Source organism: Sylvia atricapilla, chromosome 6 (genome assembly GCF_009819655.1).
Source record: "Sylvia atricapilla isolate bSylAtr1 chromosome 6, bSylAtr1.pri, whole genome shotgun sequence".
In the NCBI taxonomy this organism is placed as follows: domain Eukaryota; kingdom Metazoa; phylum Chordata; class Aves; order Passeriformes; family Sylviidae; genus Sylvia; species Sylvia atricapilla.
Window position 1 is genome coordinate 50,381,424 of NC_089145.1, and position 22,056 is coordinate 50,403,479.

At 39.2% G+C, this 22,056-nt stretch overlaps 1 protein-coding gene across 3 annotated transcripts in view; it reads left to right on the forward strand.

Moving 5' to 3' along the window:
* The window catches only part of TC2N (tandem C2 domains, nuclear), a 32,238-nt gene extending 13,404 nt beyond the window's left edge, over positions 1-18,834 (forward strand). For 2 of the 3 annotated variants that reach the window (XM_066321901.1, XM_066321902.1), the window contains 11 exons: positions 264-390; positions 1,057-1,290; positions 4,654-4,818; positions 6,556-6,647; positions 7,259-7,334; positions 8,489-8,589; positions 9,277-9,393; positions 10,243-10,434; positions 12,403-12,517; positions 12,992-13,191; positions 15,487-18,834. In XM_066321901.1, coding sequence (XP_066177998.1) covers positions 324-390; positions 1,057-1,290; positions 4,654-4,818; positions 6,556-6,647; positions 7,259-7,334; positions 8,489-8,589; positions 9,277-9,393; positions 10,243-10,434; positions 12,403-12,517; positions 12,992-13,191; positions 15,487-15,597 — 1,470 coding nt within the window. In that variant the 5' untranslated portion in view covers positions 264-323 and the 3' untranslated portion in view covers positions 15,598-18,834. The remainder of the gene's footprint in view (positions 1-263; positions 391-1,056; positions 1,291-4,653; positions 4,819-6,555; positions 6,648-7,258; positions 7,335-8,488; positions 8,590-9,276; positions 9,394-10,242; positions 10,435-12,402; positions 12,518-12,991; positions 13,192-15,486) is intronic. The other variant, XM_066321904.1, reaches the window with a different exon arrangement.
* The last annotated feature ends 3,222 nt before the right edge of the window (positions 18,835-22,056 follow it).

The window sequence follows — 22,056 nt, forward strand, 5'->3', positions numbered from 1 at the left end:
GAGTGGATCACTGAAAGTATTTGAATGCCATGTGTTAAAATTATCTCTTTCCTTGTGCTTTTATATAAAAGTGATTTTCCTCAGTGAGAGAAGTCAGATCAGATAGCTCTGATCCTTTTATGACTGAAGTAATTTTCTGATTGATCCTAGGACTGTGTACAAAAAGCAGTTGCATATTAAATAGCTGATAATACTGCATTCTCACTCACTCTGATTTCACTCACTCCCATCTACTATGGTTTGTTTTATTGTGTGTTTTTCAGGTTTGATAGCTGCATTGGATAACTGATTGAGGTCCCCTCTAAATTATAACACTGAAAACAATGGCAACAGAATGTATAAAAACCTGCTGCAAATTGTGTTTCTGCGTGGACAAGGAAAAAAATGATTGTGAGTTCTGACATAATGAGGGGTTTAATAAAAGTTTTTCTCTTTCATTAATCATGAGATCTCCCATTAACAAAATGACCATGTTATCCCTGATAAACTTGATTTCTCTTACAACATCCAAAATTCTTTCCATACCTCCACTTGGAGATTGAACACATGCTTGTTAGTGTTATGAATTGGAACTGAGAAATAACACTTGTCTGAAGTCTGCTCTTTGCAGTCTAGAATACTGTCCAAAAAAGCCAGCTTTTTTACCCAAGGTTGTGTAAAGGTCTTACATCCTTCATACTCTCAGAATTTGAATGCTTTTTTAATTTATTTTTTTTTTAACTCTGTGGAGATTTTTAACTCTGTTAGGATTTTCTTTGGTGTCTTATTTGTTTGAAGAACTCCTCTATGATACAAGTGTAGCTCTTGTGAAAATTTACTTAAGAAGAAGGTAGCTATAAATATAGAAGCTTGTGCAACAAAGAGTTTGGATCAGTACAGGTGTCAGGAGCAAGAATATCTTTTCCTGCTGCTAGTCCTGAATGCCATAAAAGTGAATACTAGCAGCTGTTAAGTAATGTGTCAAGCAGAGGTACTATTAAATAAAAGAGATCTGTTCATGGTATTGTTCAAAAATTAATGCACATGTGTACTGTCTGTCTTGCTCTTTATTTTTAGCAGTTTCCATGGTGCAGGAATCTGAAGCAGTAGCTGCAAGCAAGCCAACTATTGTAGAGCAGCCTCCATTGTCTTCTGTGTCAGTGAAGCGTCAAGTCGGCTGTTCCGAGGATTATTTGCTTTCCAAACTGCCCCTGGATGGTCAGGAGGTACCATTTGTGGTCCCCCCATTCAAACTGGCTTATGTACAGCCGAAGAACCTTCCTAGCATCTCACATGCTGGAGGGATTAAAGGTAAAATACAGACAGTATTGCTGAAATAGTTGTTTAGTTTCTGCTGCGCCTTGAACATTGTCAAGTGTTCCTATTGAAAACACATGTTTGCAGAACTTTTCTAGAAGCCTGGTCTTGTTTCAAGGAATCATAGATTATGCTGAGTTGGAAGGGACACACAAGGATCATCAAGCCCAACTCCTGGCCCTGCACAGGACACCCCATGAGTCACATTATGTGCCTGAGGGCATTGTACGAACACCTGAACTGTGTCAGGCTGCTGCTGTCACCACTTCCCTGGGGGGCCTGGGGAGCTTATTTCTTTCCTCTCTGGACACCCAGAGAGGTTTTGGGAAGTATGTCATCCCACTGTGAGTCTCTGTGACATTGTATGAATAAAACTGGATAGGATGATTGCACACCAGTGCTCATACTTAAAAGTAATGAAAGAGACTTAAAGGAAATGGAATCTTCAGAAAGACATTATTGAATTTACTTGAGATAAGGAAAGACCTAACATATCCCCAGTATCACTCATCACTTATCACTCAGGTAAAAGGAGGAGGGTGTTCTGGCTTTCATGGTTAATGTTCTGGTATGTTTTAACATACTAACACATCTTCCTTTCCAAACTTTGCCAATAGATGGCATGTGCTAATATCTGGCAGAATTTTTTGTCCTTACTATTTCCTGCTCTTTTTGCTGTTTTTTGGGAGGCCAGGGGTCACAGATCCTCTGTTACAAGGTTTCCTATGATAGTATTTTTTTTTTCTGCTTCAGAACAATATTGTACTTCATCCTCTGTTACTCCCATACGCAAACTGCCCAAATGAGGTACATGCAATTTACACACAGTGGCATTTAAAAGAACGGGACCCTGTCCCACTAACATGAGTTACAGAGCATATGCCACTGATAGGCCCTTAGTCCTGCCAGGAGATGCACAGAATTAGGTAAGTGAAAATTTTGGCATGGAGACATACCTGAATAGTTGTTTTCTCTAGGATTGCTTTGCTTCAAGGACGTGATAAGTTGGTAGTATTTTCTTAGTCCCATGTGACTTAATTTCCTTTCTGAAGGTGAAAAGCCTGATAACTGAAAGAAGTCAACCATATGTTACATAACATATGTTGCATAACAACTAATGCAATACTGCCTAACATTTTTGTGTTTGTGGGGTCTTATTCCCACCCTTCCCTCTTCTCCCTAGGTCCCTGCTTGTTGCTTCTTTCCTGCTCCTGCAGGGCTATTACCAAACTTCTTCCTCACCCACTGCTGCATGTACCCCTGGCACTGTAGCCAAGCTAAGCAGCCCAGCAGAGCTGTTCAGTACAGACTGGCCATTCTGTGCCCTGTCTTCTACTGGGCTTTATTTGGCACGTCAGCAACCATTAACAGGCAACTAAAGAGCTGGAGGTAGAACATGTGAGGCCCCCTCATCTCTGAGCCTGATCTCTCCAGTTGCCTGCTATTTCAGAAGCTAGTTCTTGTAAGTGCAAAGGTGCATATGCTATGGAACAGCAGGACTTGCTCCTGATAATCCCCTTTCTTACTGGGTCTAGGTTTAGACTCTGCCTTGCTTAGTCTTATCTCATCCTCAAGATACTGTGCAGAGAAGTTAATCAAGGACTCTGAGGCATGGATGTTCTCCAGAGAAAAGGATGATGTGTCTAACAGCCTTTAGATGAATGTTTTCCTTGTTCATCCTGTAACAGTCTCAATGTAGAATTCTCAATGTAGGCTTAACTTGTCTACATTGAGAATTCTGCTTCCTGATACTTTCTGAGGGACCTGGTGTACAGAGTGGCCCTTTAGGTTACAAGCTGTTAGATCTCCTGGCAGGATGACCTGACTCTTCATAATTGAGTCTCTTGAGCAAATATTTTAAATTTTTGAACGAATGTTTGAAAAGCGGCTCTTATGTCAAGTAGGCAACTTTCATTTCTCTTCCCAAATATAAATACTAATTTTTTAAAGTACAGCTTTAAGCTGCATAAAGTGGTGTTTAAAAATGCAGTGTTTACTTCTTAGGGAGATTTACTAAATAGAGTGAAGTGTGCTGTCGTTCTTTTTTCACATTAGCCAAAGCACCAGCATACTCAAAAAATGTATTCAGAGTACTTTTTTCTTAGACCGTTGTTAAATATCTGCAGAAGTTCAAGTCCTGCTCTCAGTTCCTCACCATTTTCTGTGCATGTCTGGCCATTTTCCTTTAGTGAAACAGGACATGCTCAGTGTTAGCTCTTGGCAACCCTTCTGAAAGCAATTAAGTTCTGGCAGTCTTTCTCTTCAGTGCTCACTGCAGTGTGTCTCATGCTCTCACAGAAGTAAGCGAGCAGGAAGAAGTGTGCTCCTGGTCTGGAACACTGGATTTTCCATCATCTGCTGTGTAGCAATTCTTTGTGGCCTCACTTCTAGTGTTCATCCTGATTTACGTCATGCTCAAGCCCATTGTGCTTGAGTTCTTGCTTTATCACTGCCCATGCTCCATCTCAGTGTTTTAGTTTTTTACTTTACTAACACATGCAGGAGAGGACTCTTGAGCAGTGGTTGTTTGCCTCTTACAGTGCAAGACACTTGCAGAACTGAAAGGCACTTTATTGTGGGGTAAAGGACTTTTTAAGAGATTGGTTGAAGTCCAGGGAGGTGAAGTGAAGGAAGCAAGTTTGGCAGAATCCAGGTCACCTCTTTCTCTAATGTGCTGTTACATATGGCTTCTTTTCAGTCCAGACAGTAAAGAACTACAGCAGTGTTCTCCACTGTTTTGCTGACCAAGGCATACATGTTTTTTCTGAAATTATTATGAGCTGAGTAAAGGGCTGGGATTCAAGCAGTCTCAGATATGTCTACTTATGCTTCAGCCAACAATTCAAGTAATTTTGGACCAGTGATTTTATCATCAACAGACTTGCCATGGAAAATAGATAAGGAGACCACAGTCACAAACTGCATTATCTTTGCATACAAGATCTTCCTGAAGGTCTGGGGGTCCATCAGTTCAGTAATAATATGCCGGGGTGGGTAACTAATTTGGAGGTTTTCTGTACACAGAGTGCTGCTTTTCCTGTTAACTTCTGTCTTGCTGTCTGTCTTTGGAGCCTTCTGTATTTAACTACTTAGGCATTTACTGCAAAACTCCAAGAGAGGGTATGCATAGTTTTTTACAGCCAATTTAATTCCAGTGTTTGCTCACACACTGTGGAAACCTGACATAATGTGAAGGTGTGTTTTCTTTTTCTTTTTTTTTTTCCCCCCTTTACGCAAAATAGATAATATTGAAATATTTTGTCCCTTGCCCTGAAGGCACTCTGCCTGCCTAATGAAGCCACTCAGCATGTGTTCTGTCTGGATCTCTTGCATTGGGTGTTTACTTGTGCTCCACAGAGTCGGCCAGGGCCTCGTTTGGTGAGCGGAAGGCAGAGCTGCACGGCGTGTTCCAGTGGCCCCGCTATGACGTCTACAACCCCTTCTACCTGGAGCACCGTGTCTCTCCAGACCTCATCAGGCGCTTCCAGGCAAAACCAGACAGCAGGAAATTATATGGATCAGGTGAGAAGGGCCACACCCTTGCTTCTCTGTCTTCCTCCCTTTTTCAGGGTTTGTAGGTAAGAGGAATAAAAGCCATTAGTCTGCAGAAGGCTTGTTTTGTTTTCTCAAGGTTGGTGTGCTACAGACACTCCTTGGTTGGTGAATCAACCTGCAGAGTCAGCTCTTCTTAATTTTCGGCTGCACTGTTACTCTTTGTCTTTTAGGGGCCTAACAAGGCTTGCATGCATCACACAAAGGTAGAGAAATTGTCCAAGTGAGATGCTGTAGCTGCCTCTGATCCAGAGCAGGATGCAGAGATTGCAGCTACCAGTGAGGGAGATGGAAAAGGAAGCCAGGCAGTATGTTGAGTAGGAGAGGTGCCTGAGGAGTACAGCTATGGGGAGAGGAACACCAAAAAAACACATTCAGGAGCAGATGATAAGAACAGGTGCAAAACGGGGCCTGATGCTATATGCTGACTTTTTTTGTAGTTTGCTTTTGAAGCTACAGCAATGTCCCTATTTCTCAGTGTGTGTAAGAATGAGGGAGGGCTGCAAAGTAGTAAAAGTACAGATAGAAAGTGTTTGGCTACCTAGGTAAAAATTATCTTCTGTGCTGTTTGTTGGTGTATGCATCTTATAATGAATGCTGTTCAGACTGAAGTAAATGACTAGTTGTTGCTTGTGATTGCTAAGGCAAATCCATTCAGAAAACTCAAACACTCCAGGAAAGGTACACACTCTCCATGAAATCAGAAGCTGGCAACAGCTCACATTTTTTAAAGATGTTTTATTTAGAATGGTATAGCATTCTTATTTTCAGCTGGGGGAAAATGTCTCAGTCTGTGTCCTGTTTTAAAATAATTTAGAATCACCATAGAGACTACATGAAAAGACTATTTCATATATTTTTTAAGAGAACAAAACACATATAGAATTTTAGCAGCCTTTAACACATATGGTTTTACCAGGCTTTTGTAAGCACCTGTGGTTGGAGCCAAATGGGTTTTATTAACCTGTCTTGAACATCTTCCCTTCAGTTCATCATCTCTTTTTCCATTTTTCTTCAAGTGAAGTGAACACTTTACTAGTTTTCTTTTTTTGGTAAGTTTAAACACAAGAAAGGTTATTCCAGTGTGTCTAGAGTAAAGTTCTAAAAGTCTTTTTTCCTTCAGAGTTTTTTGACAGCTGTTTCAGAACTTAGAACTTCATGTGCATCTCTAGACTAATAAAGCAAAACTCTAGGCTTAGTTTGTCACAGTGAGTGCTTTAATATTTTTCATGTGTGTGGATTTAGAACTACAGAATGTGTTTATCTGGAACAAAATTAAATTCTTGAATTTTAATGTGAAACCCCTTCTCATCCTCTTAAAAAAACCCCTCCACACCAACAAACTGAAAAATAAATTCATTCATGTTTTTCTGAAATTCTGCTTATTATGGGTAAACAACATATTTTTATGATTAAAATCTTTCTGCTTTTTTGTATTTTACAGGGTTCTGTATAAAAATTGCCTTTTTTCCACTAAAAATTTATTTTCTTGAATAAGACACCATCTCTTCACCTCTGGCCCATCCCAATATTCCTGGAAAATGTTACTAGAAACAGCGGATCATGCCACCTTTAAACCATTTTGGTCATTTGTAATCTGTGGAATTGAGCAGATAATTTCCAGCGATTTGTGAAAATTATTCTTAGTTGGGTTTTTCCCTAACAATGATGCTAATGTGATTTTTATTGTTCTCTTTGTCTTATTAGTTAGTGATTTAAGACCCAGTGCTTTGCCTGGATCCCTTGATGTGAGCCGTTCGATGTTTGATCTCAGGAACCCACCTCACCGGTCCATGAAGGTGAGTTGCCCTTGTAACCAAGGTTATACTGAAAACTCAGCTTACTCACTGTATCTGTTCCCACTGCATTATGTTTCCAAAGTAAACACTGGAGGGCATTGCACTGTACACTGGGAGGACTAGAGGGAAAATTTCAACATCTTGACCAACTTCAAGAGGCTTTTTCCTGGTGTCTGACATTTGCTGTTCTGGTTCAGCAGGGCTGTTGAGAAACCCAAGTAGGCTGTTAGGGAGGACAGGAGACAACATGTCATAGTTCATCATCTTGTGGTTTCTCCCATCAGTTGAAAAATAGAACAGTGGGAGTTTCCATTGACACAAAACACTGCGTTTATTTATTTTTTCGATCATAAAATCATGTCTTACATAGTAATGAAATTGTCTGTATATTCATGAAAAAAGAAAAAAATCTCTGCTGGTCAAATGGATCCTCTATTAGCTCCTTGCATCAAAATAGTAATTGCATGCTGCTGGATCAAGAAACTAGTAAGGAATTAGGCAATTATTTAAAATGGAGTATTTAGTTTTCATCATATCTTGTCTGATGGTATAATCTCTGGGTTTTGCATGTCTTGCTCTGAATTAAGTGATTACTTTTTTCCTGTCCCCAGAGATACGATTCAGTCTCCAGTGTACCTAGCAGTACCTCTTCCAGGAAGGATTCACAAGGCAGTAACAGGAGTCTGGGTAATATTTTGTTTATTTACCTTGTAATGAAATATTTCCCTCTGCACATGAAACATTAAGCTGTTTTTACTCTGCTGTTAATGTTTCTGTTTGGTTTGGGGTTTTTTTTGAGATGAATCTGACTAGCAGGTCAGCAGGAGATGACTTGGCAATTTGAAATTAAGAATTTTGGACTTGCACTGTCCTGTTGTCTGGAGATTGAGCAAATGAGACTTTGAGAAGGTCTCATGCTTTTGAGAAATTCATACTTGGATTTACTACCCAAGTGAACTAAGAAATTACAGACATTGTATTAGGATAGAATGCAGCACTGGGTCCCAGGTCTAGTCCTTTTTCATGTATCAATATTTTTCTGTGTGAAGTGCCTGAAATCCAATACCTATATTACAATGGTAATTAGACAAGAATGTTGCATGCAAACCCAGTATCCTTATTTATGAAAGAGTGCTGAAGCTGTGGAGATATGGTAAAATAAACCCTCAAAAGTTAATCAAGTCCCCACAAAAGTTACCCTGCTGTAAGTCAAAGTTTGACCTGTCTCCTTCTAAAAGAAGACTGAGGCAATGACCTGGTTCCAGTCATGACTGCTGGATATTAATGGATCTTTTGACTTGGAGACAGCATAATAGTAAAATGTTTATTAGACTGGAATTGAAATTTGAGAAAGATAAAAAAGAGGCCAATTTATAAACTTAACAGTGAAAGAGATTAAGGGAAGTGATAGGATATAAATGTCTTCTGGGTGTCTAAGGAACATGCTTTTTTTTCTTTCTAAAAGTTGTTTGAGTGTAACACAAGTTATTAAATTCAGTAGAGATAACCCAGGCACATGGTGTGATTCTTGGTGTGGTCTCCTGTGGAGGGCCAGAAGTTGGACTTCTATGATCCTTAAAGGTCTGTTCCAACTCAGGATATTCTATAATTACATGATTCTATTCCATGAAATTGAAGGCTTTTAGCCATGCAGAAGGTCAGATTATTGGACTTGGTGGATATTTTGTCCTTGAAATGTAGGTGTTAAAATACTTGAAACTTATTTTGAGAGAATTTTGCAAGGATAAGCAGTCCACCTACTAATGAGCTCCCTTATTTCTGGAGTGAACTTTTAAGATACTGCATTACTTCTAAAAATATTTATTGGCTTTCTTCCATAGATACTATTACATTATCAGGTGATGAACGAGACTTTGGAAGATTGAATGTGAAGTTGTGTTATGTTTCTTCCGTAGAACAGATTTGGATCACAGTTTTACACGTAAGCAAATATAAATAAATTGGTTATTTATTCAAAGAATGACTATTTAATAACCAATTATTCTACTGTACTCAAATTACTCAGTAATTTGTCTCTATGTTACTTCAATGAATACTTTCAGGAAAAAAACTAAAATTATTTGTAAATGATAATATAAACAAAGTTCAGTCAAATGTAATACTAGGCTTTAAAGCATCTCCCTCTCCTTTAATTTTTTTTCTGTTGCAATTTCTGTTCTGTTGCAGGCAATAAGAAGAAATAATATATATCTTCTTATGTTACTATACATATGTTAACATATGTTCCAATTGTGAAGTGAGGAACTATTCAGCCCAAATTAGAAAGCTGAGCTGGTCATAGGCTGGTCGTGCTATGGACATTTTCCTGTGGAAATTAGAAGGCAGTAAATGGCAGCAGTTGTGGAGGCATCATTTAAGTGATTTCTGTGTTTCTGTGACTTTAATAGAAACAGACTTCAGGGCAGAACCCTAAAAGAATTTTTGAGGACACCTAGCTTCTTGAGGCTTTTTCATCAGCAAATGTGATACCATTGGGCTGGTTGTTTTGTGTATTTCCAGAAACTGTGAATAATTTTCAGGCAATGGAATTCTGAGTAGACAGAAAACTTGTAACTTCATCAGATGGTATATCTTGCACTGTCTAAACTGACTGATTTCAATGTTGCAGTGCAAAGACCTGACCTGGCCTTCTAACTGTGGGGATAATCCTCGTATCTGTGTCAAGGGAATTCTCACACTGCCCAAGCCAGTGCATTTCAAATCTTCTGCCAAGGAGGGCTGCAATGTAAGTAGAGGCATGTAAAATACTGAGAAATATTTTTCCTCACAAAAAAATCAATGTGACATGTAAGTGGTTTTTTAAAATGGACCAAACATCCACTCATATGCCATAATTGCTGTGGTAACTGCCCAGGTGTGTTTTACTTCCCCCAATTTCACAAAATCGAGTTAAAACCCTTACTCCACTTCCTCCCCCTGTATCCTGTCTTGCATTGTACTCTTGCCCTGCTTCTCTGACAAGCTGGCAGGACAGATACGCTCACAGGGGACTGAAGCATGGCCGTGGCACCTCTGTGTGAGGGACCAGAGGAAGCCTGGACATACCTGTGGGTGCACACTCATCCCAGGGAAGGTAGCTGAGGTACTGCCTCTCATCTGGCAGGAGACAATATTCACACTTTGTCTCTACAGAAAATAGTAAAAATTGATCACATAAGACAAGATTCCTGATAGTGGCAGTAAAGGAATATTAAGAGGATTGGAAGGTAAAGCACTGTAAATCTCCCATAATGTGAGCCAAAAGTGAAAGAAAATAAAAATAGCTGGAGGGACTGTAGCAAAAGGTTAGAGAATCTGTTGTGACAGTGTGTGTGTGCTGTTGTAAACCTCCAGAAGAAATGGCCACAATTTGTTATGGTAGTGAAAAATAATCCAGAACTTTGGCCCTGCCAGGGTGTTACAACTCAGGGGTAAGTGTTGGGTGGACTTTGCACTACAAAAGCACATTTTTCCATGGCAACTGCTCCATAGTCAGGAGCAGTGGCTATAGGACCAAGATGCTTTGGTTTCTAGGTTTTGGGCTCGGTGGGATTCTCTTAAAATGATGATGTTACTCATCTGTTTTTCTTTCTAGGACATTGAATTTATGGAAACTTTTGTTTTTGCTATTAAACTGCAAAGCCTGCAGGCTGTCAGATTGGTATTTAAAATCCAGACACAGACTCCCAGGAAAAAAACTATTGGAGAATGTTCCTTGGCACTGCGGGAGCTGAGCTCACAGGAGTCAAATCATTGGCTGGATATATCTCCTCCTTCCAAAGCACCTGTAAGTGCCAATACTGTGAAAGTATGTTCTTAGCTCACCTGGAAAGGATTGCTGGAAGTGAAAGTAGAATAATTCAGTAGTAAAAACCAGAGGAGTTCCTTCTTTTTTTTTTTTTTTTTTTTTTTTTTTTTTTTTTTTTTTTTTTTTTTTTTTTCCCTTTACCCTGCTTCCTTGGAGAAAGTCATTTTGATGGGGAAAAAATGCAGACTTTTGAACTCCGCACATAGTTGTTCTGGTCATAAACTGCAGATGTTTCTAGGAAAAGAGCTAGAGCAAGCTCTTCCACACCATGGCTCACAGCTTGAGGGAGGGACATTCTGGGGAAATGTTCAGCAAAGAACACCGGGTAATTGTCTTTTCTGACCAAAAAATCATCAGAAGATCCTTAGGACTCACAGCAAGAGCTCAGAGCAAATGGAATCTGCTTTTGTTATGGAAGAAGAGTGCTAAGATCTTCAGTGGCCTGAAACTGCAGAGACAGCCATATATTTAATGTTCAGATTGCATGCTGTGAAGTAATAATTCAGACAGTTCATTTCCATTAGTGTAATAAGAAGCAGGTGGTTTTCACAGTGGGATTTCCTTTCCCCCTACCCTCACTTTGTTTGTTTCTTTTATAGATTGTGTCTAGACATTTGTATTTTCAACAAATTAAACTTGAATTAGCAATTCAAAAGCAAATTTTATTTAAGTGTGTCTGAGTAATATGAATGATACTCTTGATTTCTAACATAAGTTACACTTGACATTTTTTAGTTGTAATGTGAATAACCATATTGCTTCAAAAGCAGTGAGATAAAGTCACAGAGGAAGCTGGTTTAGAAAGCATTTCATCTCAGTGTAAATTTCTGAATCATCTCATAGCTTCTCAGTCTGTGTTGGCTTTCATCATTATTATATCCAAGAGCCCTCCAGACACTCTGGGATTCATCCCTGTAGTACCCTGTGAGGCAGCAAACCCTACCCTCTCTGCCAGTAGGAAGCCAAAGCTCTGAGTTGACTAAGTGGCTTCCTTCTCAAAGTCACACAGAAATTTTGTGGCTGAGATACAAAGAGAATTTGTGTCTCTTTGATGAACTGGGGCCTGGCCTTTCTTTATCTAATCTGATGATCTCTTGCTTAGTGCATTTTGGTTCATTGAAGTCCATTAAAACTTGAAGGCAACAAAGACTAGCAGAGTCCATTTAAATGAAGGCTGTCAGTAAAGGTGGGTCTCCATTGGCCTTTTCCTGCTGCACTTAGAGTGTTCTGAGGACATTAGAGTGTGACAGGAGAGCAAAGAGGATGATTCAGTGCAACTTTACCACTGGCAAAAGTTCTAAAAAAAAAAAAACCCTAAGAATCAGGCTGGAGATCTTGATACATACACTGTGTGTGGCAGTGGTGTATGTGTGTAGGCATGTAAAACACAAGTACCTTCATAACACAGGAAACTACACAGTATGTGGTCACCCTCAGCACTCATGACATTAAGTGACAGGGGCTGGTATCTATGGAAAACATTGCTTATATCTCCACATTGCAAAATGCAAAAGTGTGGGAGGGGAACTCTGAAGGTTTTTGTGTGAGTGGAGCTTATGTACTCTCTCACTTCCACACCCAGATTTAGTAAAGTTGCAATGGCATGTCTGGTTTTCCCTGTATGTGTCTGCTCTCACCACTGCAGAATCTGTACCAGGCAAGTACTGAGGACTAGGTGATTTGGCCAGTATCCCTGGCTGCAGCCCACGAGGACCATGTGTGCACCACACATAAGCAGCTCAGCAGTGGAGCACATGTACTGCAGCTATGACAAGTGCAAGATGCACTTACTGCACTTACAGGTTCTGTATACAACACATGCTTATATTTCTGTCCAGGAAATCCCAGATAGAAATGTGGGAGCCCAACGTATGACAGAATTCCTGTGGTTCCTGAGTTTATAAGCAACTTAATCCAGATGTTATGGCAACATTCTTCTGCTTGTAGGTGTGCCGTGCAGAACTTCAAATAGGAACTTGTTTTCAAGCAATAAACAGGAGGATACAGTTACAGATTCTTGAAGCACAAAACCTTCCTGTTTCATCTACGCCACTGTCTTCAAGTAAGTTCCGTCAGCTGTTTCATGCCTCCTGTCTGAAAGCATTTGTACCAGGTAAAATGGTGCTCAAATGGGTTGGCAATTCATGACATTCTTTATAAACCTCAGGCTAACATATTGTGTGGTAGATTTCCATTGCCAAGGCTTGTTTCCCCAGATGTCTTACTTGATTACATTTTGTTTGGTTTGAAGATGTGTGTTTATGTATTTTGGAAGATTTTTATTCCAGCATTAATCCCAACATACAAAAGCATTAGCTTGCACTTGCTGTTTGGATACTGTGTTAATCAGTCCAATATTACTGAACATACTCTGTTTGTGTGACTAGTCAGGAAAGCTATTGTAGAGTTCTTTTGGCCAGACTTTTGAGAAACTGATGCAATTCGAAGCATACATATGGATCTTGTTGGTTCCTTTTTGGGTGTGTTGTCAGTAACCCTTTGTGTGCTATGCTGTTTTCCTTCCCTTTTGTTCTAGGTTTCTTTGTGAAAGTTGGAATGTTTAGTACAGAAGGGATCATCTATAAAAAGAAGACTCGCCTTCTGAAGTCCACTAATGGCCAAGTGAAGTGGGGAGAAATGATGGCTTTTCCAGTTAGCCAAGCAGAACAAGGAATTAGCTTTCTCATCAAGCTCTACAGCAAAAGCTCAGTGAGAAGAAAACACTTCCTAGGACAGGTTGGTTTCTGCTAAATAGCCTGACACCCTTTACTTAAAATCCAGTTCCACAGGTTTCTCGGTATGAATTTTAAAATACTTCAAATGAGGTGATATATAACAAAATAGTAAATTCTACTAAACTCTTCTGTGTGTAATCCAAACAAAAATGGTACTGGGCTCTTAAACATGCACCAGCGTGAAATGGGAGTTGACACTTGATTTTTCTTTTAAAAAGAAATGCTAAAGTCAGTTTTGTGTGGAGTATTACTTTGTGACAGATTCCTTCCAAGAGATATAGGATCTCCTGGCTACCTTTAGCTTTCTAAAGAAAAACATAGCATCCACAGGAGCTCCATAACCAACAGTGTCCTGTACAACAAGGAGGGGTTTGGCTTACCATAACAAGACAATCACAACAGGGCTGTGTAAAAGGAAGTATTGACAGCTACAATGAGACTCCTTTCCTGGGTAAAACAATGCTGAAATGAGTACAATAGTCTATGTATGATCAAGTAATAGCAGAAGTGTCCAAACACAAAATATTTTTAGCTTCTTTTTTAGTTAACAGACATGACTTCAGTAGTATCTCTTAGAAAGCACTTGTGTGATCGTATTTATTTAACCACCGTAAAACTCAGTAGTCTGGTCTCATTATTCTCTCCATCTTCTTCCCCTGCTTGTTCTAATTTACCATCATCCTGTCCTTTCTGTCTCTCTTCTTCTTGGTATAGTGAGCCATAGCTGTTCTTAATGCTCTCTGCTTTTCCTGACTCAGTTAGATGCAGTAACATAATTTTAATAAATGCATAAATTAATAATGTAGACTTGATTCTGAGACCCCCAAATGTAACGTCCCATATCTGATGGAGGACTGTGCTGTCCTTAGGTACAGAAAAAAAATTATACTGTCCTATTCTGGTGATGGTTTTTATGCCTGCTGAAGACATGTGGCTACAGGAGATGCTAATGAGCTATAAAATAATAGAAATTATGTGCCAGCAAGAGTTATGTGAAGTTCCTCCATTTTTTGTAGCCTCATGTTGCATATGTCCCATCTTCCTGTTGGTGGAATTAGATTTGAAATGTGAAAAGTAAAAAAATTGTTCTTCTTAGCCGTACTGCCTAGGAGGGGAAATTACTGAGTATGATTTTGCAGTCATCTAGCAATATGTGAGATTATCTCAATCTGATGAGTTACATTTAATTGTGGATCTTATTTTTAGGGGGAAGAAAACTTGTGCTCCTCAGAGGTTATTTGAAAAAGGTTATTTCAGCTCATGAAGGCAGATATTGCCACATAATACATGAAGACATAAAATATGGCTCAGGGAAAAATGTACTTAGAGCAATTGGCTGGGTAGCTGGAAAAAAATGAATATAGCTGGATCTATTAACTTTGTTCTGCAGAGAATGGTGTTTAATTGGATGCTGTTCTAAGCAGACAATACTTAGATTAGGCTGCTTTTACAGGCATGTCTTTAATCATGTGCAAGATGTACATTGAATCTCTGTGGATGAAACATCAGCTGTCTGTGGTATTCTGGAAGACATTATTCTCACTTCTTGAGGACTCATGCCCCAGCAGTATAGGCTAAATGTACTTCATGGTCAAGGTTTCTGAGAAGTCTTAAAAGGACTCATTCTTGGAAGACTTGAGGAAATAAAGTCCTGTAAATAACGCTACCTACTTACATAAGCAGAATTCTTTTGGCAATGGAGGCTGGTGATAATGTTAAGGGGGAAAATTTCCTACTTGTACTTCATTTCCTCATTTAATGGCCACCATCCACTAACTGAATACAGAGAAGAAACGGGCTTTTACTACGTGACTATGTGTGGTATGGGCATGTTAGTAACCTCTGTGGAATGCAGGTTTGGCCCTGGCTGTGGGAGTGTGCAATTTTGAATGCTCATGAAAACGCTGGACAGCTCGTGCCGGATGCTGCGTGGCTTGGAGCCAGCTGTGTCCAAACACACAGAGCCGCCGCTGGCCCGGGGAGCCCCTGACCCCAGCATGTGCATTTGAATACAGCAAGGAATGCTTCACTTGAAACATCTTAGGAAGTACAGAAACATCATTATGTAGTGGGTTCTCCAAACTGTTTTAGAGGCTAAATTTAAACACAGACTCCCTGTGTTCCCAGCTGAAAGCCAGAATGTTAGGACTAGCAGAACTGTATTTGTTGCTGTTATGCTTTGGTCACAGTCTATATGTTTTATCTTGTTCTACACTTGCATTATATTTATTTGGAACTAGTAAGTGCTGGGTTTTGTTATATCATGTAAACTCAATTTTTTTTTCTCTTAATGCAGATCTGGTTAAGTTCTGATAGCAGCAACAGTGAAGCAGCAGAGCAGTGGAAAGATACCATTGCAAACCCTGAAAAAGTTGTTGTTAAATGGTACAGCATTGGTCCATCCTGAAGACTGGAGATGAAATTCAGAACTGGTTTTTTTTACAGAAATCCATATGCTGTCTAAAATAGTATAAATAAAAAGAAAGATATTGTCTGTGCAAGTTCTTCAGAAGTTCTCCACTGCATCATGCCTCTGGAACAGGGAAAATTCAGTTTCACCAAGAGAAATACTGGCTAAATACTGTTAAAGAGAAGACTTCGGAACTGGGAAAAGTGCTCATTTGATTTCACAAAATCAATCTTGAAAAAAAGATGTTTGCCCATTTTGGACTTCATAAAAGCACAGAAATTTAATTTTAGAGAGAAGCAACTTGAATCAAATCTTTCACTAGCCACTGACATCATGCTCAGCTGCAGTGTTGTCTTTGGCAGATTCCAAAGTCCAGGGTATGGGTCGTGTCAGTGGCTTGGTTCTAGGTACCTGTGAGCCTCTGGGGTGGTTGACACCATTTGATCAGACTAACACGTGCCTGAGCAAGTGGGGAAGCTGTGGCAGCAGGAGAAGGCATAAAGGGAAGTACACAATAAGGCAGTACTTACAGGCTTTTCTAATCTCCATTTTGGATGAAGGGTTGTTCAGAAGGGTTGCCCCCCATCTTTTTCTCAAAACAGAGAGATGGAAAGATAAAAGTTCTACTGACTTAGTGATCTTTACAAGAAAGGCCCTCTTGACTTGCTCTGTTTGGGTTAATTCTGGCTGGAATCAATGGAATAGTACAAAGAGGCAATGACCCTGCCTAGAATCAGAGCCAGTATTTTTAGATTGCTTTCTTATATAGAATACTTATATGTAAACCTCTTCCTACCTAGTCAACATGCTCTAGCATTTGCTTACATTGCCGAAACACAGGCTAACATGTGCAAAGGAGTAAGCAAATATTTACTGACTTATGTGCTTTTTTATATTAATTAAAATGCAGCACTGTAAGGGATTCAGACTTTGTTTAAAGGATGGGCTGCTATTGCAGAAGTATTTGTTACATGCCTAGGATGCTAAAAAATTATGTGTGGGAATATATTTTTATTACTTGTTTCTAGTAAGAAGAAATTACCATATTTTTAATTGCAAATTGTATTTTTCCAACAAAATCCTAAGATTATATTTTCTATTAGTTCCCATATTTTCAGATGTTTATTCACAGTTATTTTTAAGAGGGGGAAAATACCAAGTATATAATTGATAATGTATAAATATAAAAGCACAGACCTATTTGCACTACTTCAACTACCTGATTAAAAACTACATACATATTTCATTAACTCCACTGCTCACATATATACTGTTGGCTGTCTGAACTGTACAAATATGTATGTTTGTATAGATGCTGAATAAGTCTACCTTTGTTCATAGCCTGGATCCAATTCCACCATCTGACAGGAACCAGAGTGGCAGTGAGAGCACTCACTGCTGGAAGGCAAAGGAACATGGGGAGCAGAGAAAACAGGAGACAGAGAAAACAGCTGCAACAGGAAAGCACATCCTCTTCAGACATACAGCTCAGTGCATTTTTATTTCAAGTTTTTTGTCTTTGAGTTTCAGGAAAAAAATGGAACCTCTTAGAATTATTTTTTTTCATCAGTTGATAATTGTAACTTTTGAAACTTCCAGCATCCAAATTGTTGTTTAAGTTTAATATTGTGAAAACAGAAGGATTTTCACAGACTCATACACATTCTGCTTTTCGACCAGTCATTATAAAAGAGCTGAAAAAAGGCTTTGCATCTTACTTGGAGAACAAACATTGGTTTTAGCTCTTACTCTTTGCAAAGCTCCCAGTAGGCCCAGAGGATCTTGACTGACACTGATAATTTTCAGCCAGTTAAAACAGTCGAGAGAGCCTGGCCTGCTGGGTAAAATGAAAAAAGGAAGTGGGCTGAAATGATATTTTTGGAGTATCTTTACTTGAATACATGGATCTTTTTTATTCATTGTGGCTGAACATTTTATTCATTGTGGCAATAAACAAAAGTGCAAACTAACTGTTTCCTGATGCAGAATGCTGTTCTGTTTAAAAGAGAGGACAGGGAATATCCCAGTGTTTTGTAGATTTCAATTACCACAGCAGTGGTTTTACAGAGTTTGCCAACTCCATGGATGATGTATAAAATGGATTTCTGGGGCTGTTTTAGGACAGTTACTCTTCTAAAGGCTTAACTAGTCTTTTTTTTTTTTTTTTCCCTATGTTAATATTTAATCTATATGTTTATAATAAAAGCTATGAACAGCAAATATTCCTCTTTTTTTTTACCCAGTTGTTTATACTAATGTTTAGCAGCATCTCAAAGTGGAGTTTAATTCCTGCTTTTTTTCTCTAAGAAAATGCCAGCTAACAAACACTGTTTCATGTAGTGCTATCTGCAGGGGAGTTAACTGCTGACACACAGAGGAGATCCCTCAGGCTTCTCCATGCAAGATGCACACAGGTACTGCAGCATTCTGAAGAACTGCTCCAAGGTACTGCTTCATCCTGTGCTCATTCCCAGGCTTTGGCATGCATTCATCCAAGAATTGAATGAGTTAACAGTTGATATACAAGAAGAAGGAAAAAGGTGTCCTTGGACACTCTTCTAATGATCACAGCTGTATGTTGTCCCTGTAAAGCATCCTCAGCCACTATTTTGATTGTTACATCCAAGTTTACTGTCATTGAAAATACTGTTAAAGCTATTTTGTCAGTCTACTTTATTTGTAGATAAAAGGCACATGTGGTTTATAGTTGGATTTGCTCTTACTTCTAGTTGGGGACTCACCCACTTTCATAACGTAAAACAATTCTGATGAAGGCAGCAGAGGTTCAGAGCTGCACCAGTTTTATTCTGGTCAGCTCCCAAATGGATGTGGATGAATTGGATGAACAGTTATGGTCTTATATTAAATGTTATTTATACAGAGAATTGGTGCCTGCATAGTTAAAAAACAACCACAGACTAAACTTGATCAGATTTTCCAAAAAGTGTGTGTACAATTTCACTGGTTAATCAAACAATCCTGTTTTGCTTATTTATGACTAATAGCATTCTGTATGTAAATGAGGTCAACAAATTTATTTTTCAAGTTTTTATGTCTCAGTGACACACCATGGCATTCCTTTTAAAGAAAAACATGTGAGATCTACCACAGAAGATGAGTGGGTGTAACCATTTGTAAACCACATTATCATACAACATTACTTGGAAAATAATTGTATTTGAGCATCTGATCTTATGTGATCACAACATAAATAGAGCCATGCTGTTAAATCCATTAGGCATCTCTGGTTTTTCCTTTTGTTGGCAGAACATCTGTATAAAACGAAAGGTGATTTTATAAGCATTCAATTAAGTACATGTGCTGTTTGACTCAAAAGTTTGCCTGATGAAAGTTCTCTTTAGAGTTAAGAGTTGATTTTGCAGCCAAAATATAACCTTGTCTAGAAGTTTGGGGCAGGGTTGTTGCACATCTTACTTTCATCCTGGCAACATACATATGACGTGGCTGCATAGTTTTGGAAAGCTTGGCATATATCACTCCTGACAAGATATGCCCTCCTTGTTTTTCCAGCTTCTGCTGCAAAATTACAGCCCTGTACATGATCTCATGCTTGGAGCATGGAAAAAGCCATCACTAAAATCAGCTCCCTGTTTCACAAACACTGCTCCTGCACATGTATGTTCTTTTCCCTAGCTTGCACTGAGGCACAGGCCCTTGTCTCTCAGTACATGGCAGAACTCCCACTGTGTTCAGCAGAAACAACCAGTCTTCAAGGCTGGTTTAGTGATGGTGGGATTTATCTAACAAAAGGTTACACACAGGTTTTTTTTAATCTGTTTTTAAAATAGATAAAAATTTGTTCACACTGATGTTTCTGCAGAAACTGAATTTCATGAAAGTGTATCTTCATATCATAATGTAATGCAATTATTCCCATAGATTTCAGAGTCTTTAAAACAAATCCTCTGTGCTTATTCTTCCCCCATTTTCAAGTGTGCAGTTTTTTCCTTCCTTTGATTTGACTGTAGGCTGTTCTCCTTCAGCATGAACAAGTCTGTAAACAAGCCTGCTCTTTGCAGTTACCATTCTGTGTTTCTAGTAACGTTTCCCCCTTCTTTACCTAGTATTGGGGCCAGCACTATACGTGTATAATTTGCATAATATAATTTGTATAATATATAATGTTTAAAGAACTAGCTGCAGGCAGAAGGCTTTCGTCCTAGGGCTTGGCTTCTGTCTGATGCTCTACATGTCTGAGCTACCTTTTCAAAGGTATGGTTCTTTTGGTGCTCCCCAAATTTCTGTGTTGTCTACCTCCATTGAATACAACAATGGAACAAATTAGCTGTAATTTTTTTATGTGTACTTGGGTATCTTCATTTGCCTTCCTCTCCCTCCAGAAATTACCTTAGGAAATCATTTTGTGTGATGAGGAGCAAACGGTGCTTCAAACCATTGAGGACAGTAGGAGTGTTTGACTGCCACTGCAGTGCTCTGAGACAGAGGAAGACTCGAGGAAGAGTCAAACAGCTGCACCTCCAGGTGGAGGGAGGCCTGTACTCCCTTCATGCAGGATCTGGGAAACCCTCATTAGCCTGGGGACTGGGATCCCTTGTCAGGGATGCTTGTATTTGTATTTTATATTGTATTTTTTATCTTTATCTTGCAAAACTTTCTGGAGCTACAAAGTGGCTAAATAGAGACATTTTCCATAGGATTAATGATATGGTTCACTTATTTCTGTGAAGCAGAGAACTGAATAGAAAATCTTGGAGGTCTTTGGAAAAAGCAGTCATAGGAATGTACTTCTTAACTGTAATATTGCCAAGCTTTGACATTTGTTGTAGGAGTGTCACAGCAGAAGAAAAGGGCACATACACCCCAAAACAGGGCTGGCTTTCCTCTGCATTGGTATCATTAGCCCTTTCAACATGGAGGTGGAACTATATATGCTTAACTGTCTTTTCCTGCAGTAAGGGCAAGTTGGGTTGGGAATTGTTGAAAGGGAGGTAGTGAAGGAGGTAAAATAAAAGCAGTGCTTTTGTTTTGAAAAACATTGCTTTTCAAAGCAATGTAACATGCCCGTAACTATTGACAAAGCTTTTATTTGACATAACTAAAGACAGATGCTTACGCATTTGGGTATTTGCTTAGGTTCTACCAATACTTCCTGGCATGAGACTAGATTCATCCTCTCTATACAACATTTCATTCTGCTGTGTTCATTGACCTTTGAGTTCTAGATCTAATTATGCCTGATTTCCAGTGGATTTGTCCCTCATGGCTGATTGACTTTGGTGTCCAAATCAGGATAGACTTCTGCCATCTTTTCCCTGCACATCACATAATTCCAGAGTTTCTGTCTCTGATGAATTCTCTCCCTTTTAATAAGAGATGAGCCTATGGTAGTTATTCTTACACCTGGGAAACTGGGAACTGGCTCTTCCTTTTCTACCTGAATTTTCTTGGGTTTTCTTAAATCCTTTGAAGACAGAATTATCTGTGTCTGTGACATCTCTGCCATCAGCCACATTTGGCTGTAATAACTAATGGGGTCAAAAATTGTTGTGGACCTTGGAAGAGAAATGAGTGAAAGCAAGCTTTGCTGCTTCAGGACCCTGGGGCTTAGCTGTGTTTTCCTCTGTTCTACCACATGCTGGAGAAGCTTTTCAGATCAGTGCTAATCATGATTCCAGCAATACTAGTTCTCAAGGCAGCTCAAGCAGTAAATAAATACATTTCTTAAATGTATTACTAAAATACATTTCTTAAAGCATGGATATTTTCTTGAAACATGTCCCTCTGTATGAACAGATCAAAGCAGTAGTACAAGCATATGAGCTATGCCAACTGCATCAACATTTCACCAGAAATTCTGGCAGTACAAGCCATGAATCCAGTATTCATTTGTAGACCCTCAGGTGGTGCAATGTAAACTGGACTGTGCATTGGTAGATCCAAGCCAGCTCATCTTATCTGGAGGTCTGGAATGCAAGCCACAGAAACTACAATCTTCCACTGAAAAAGCAAGAAGCTTGTGACTGTTGCTGTTCATCTCTTGGAAAGCTTCACTACGCTGTATCAAGGTCTCAGATGTCAGTGTTCAGGACTGGAAATACATTTTCAGCAGCTCACATGAAAATGGGGAAAAAGAACCCTCACCTACAGTCTGGACTGATGCAGAGTTACTCTAGAGATCCATGATTTACATTCTCAGTTTTAGTGCTTCCTGATTGAAATACAGCTTCATGATCAACAAGGATTTGTATGCATCTTACTAAAGAGGATTTCTTGATATGGCAGGGATAGAGGAAGGTGGAAGGGAAGAACATTTACTGTGATCCTTGTTGACACTCCTCTAAGCTGCCTGACTATTTCTCTGAACTAGTTTTCTGAGCTGCAAATGGAAAGCCACTTTAACAGAAAATATTAAGATACTGAACAAAAAAATCCCCCACAAAGACAACAAACTAATTTTTTGACACTGGCACCAAA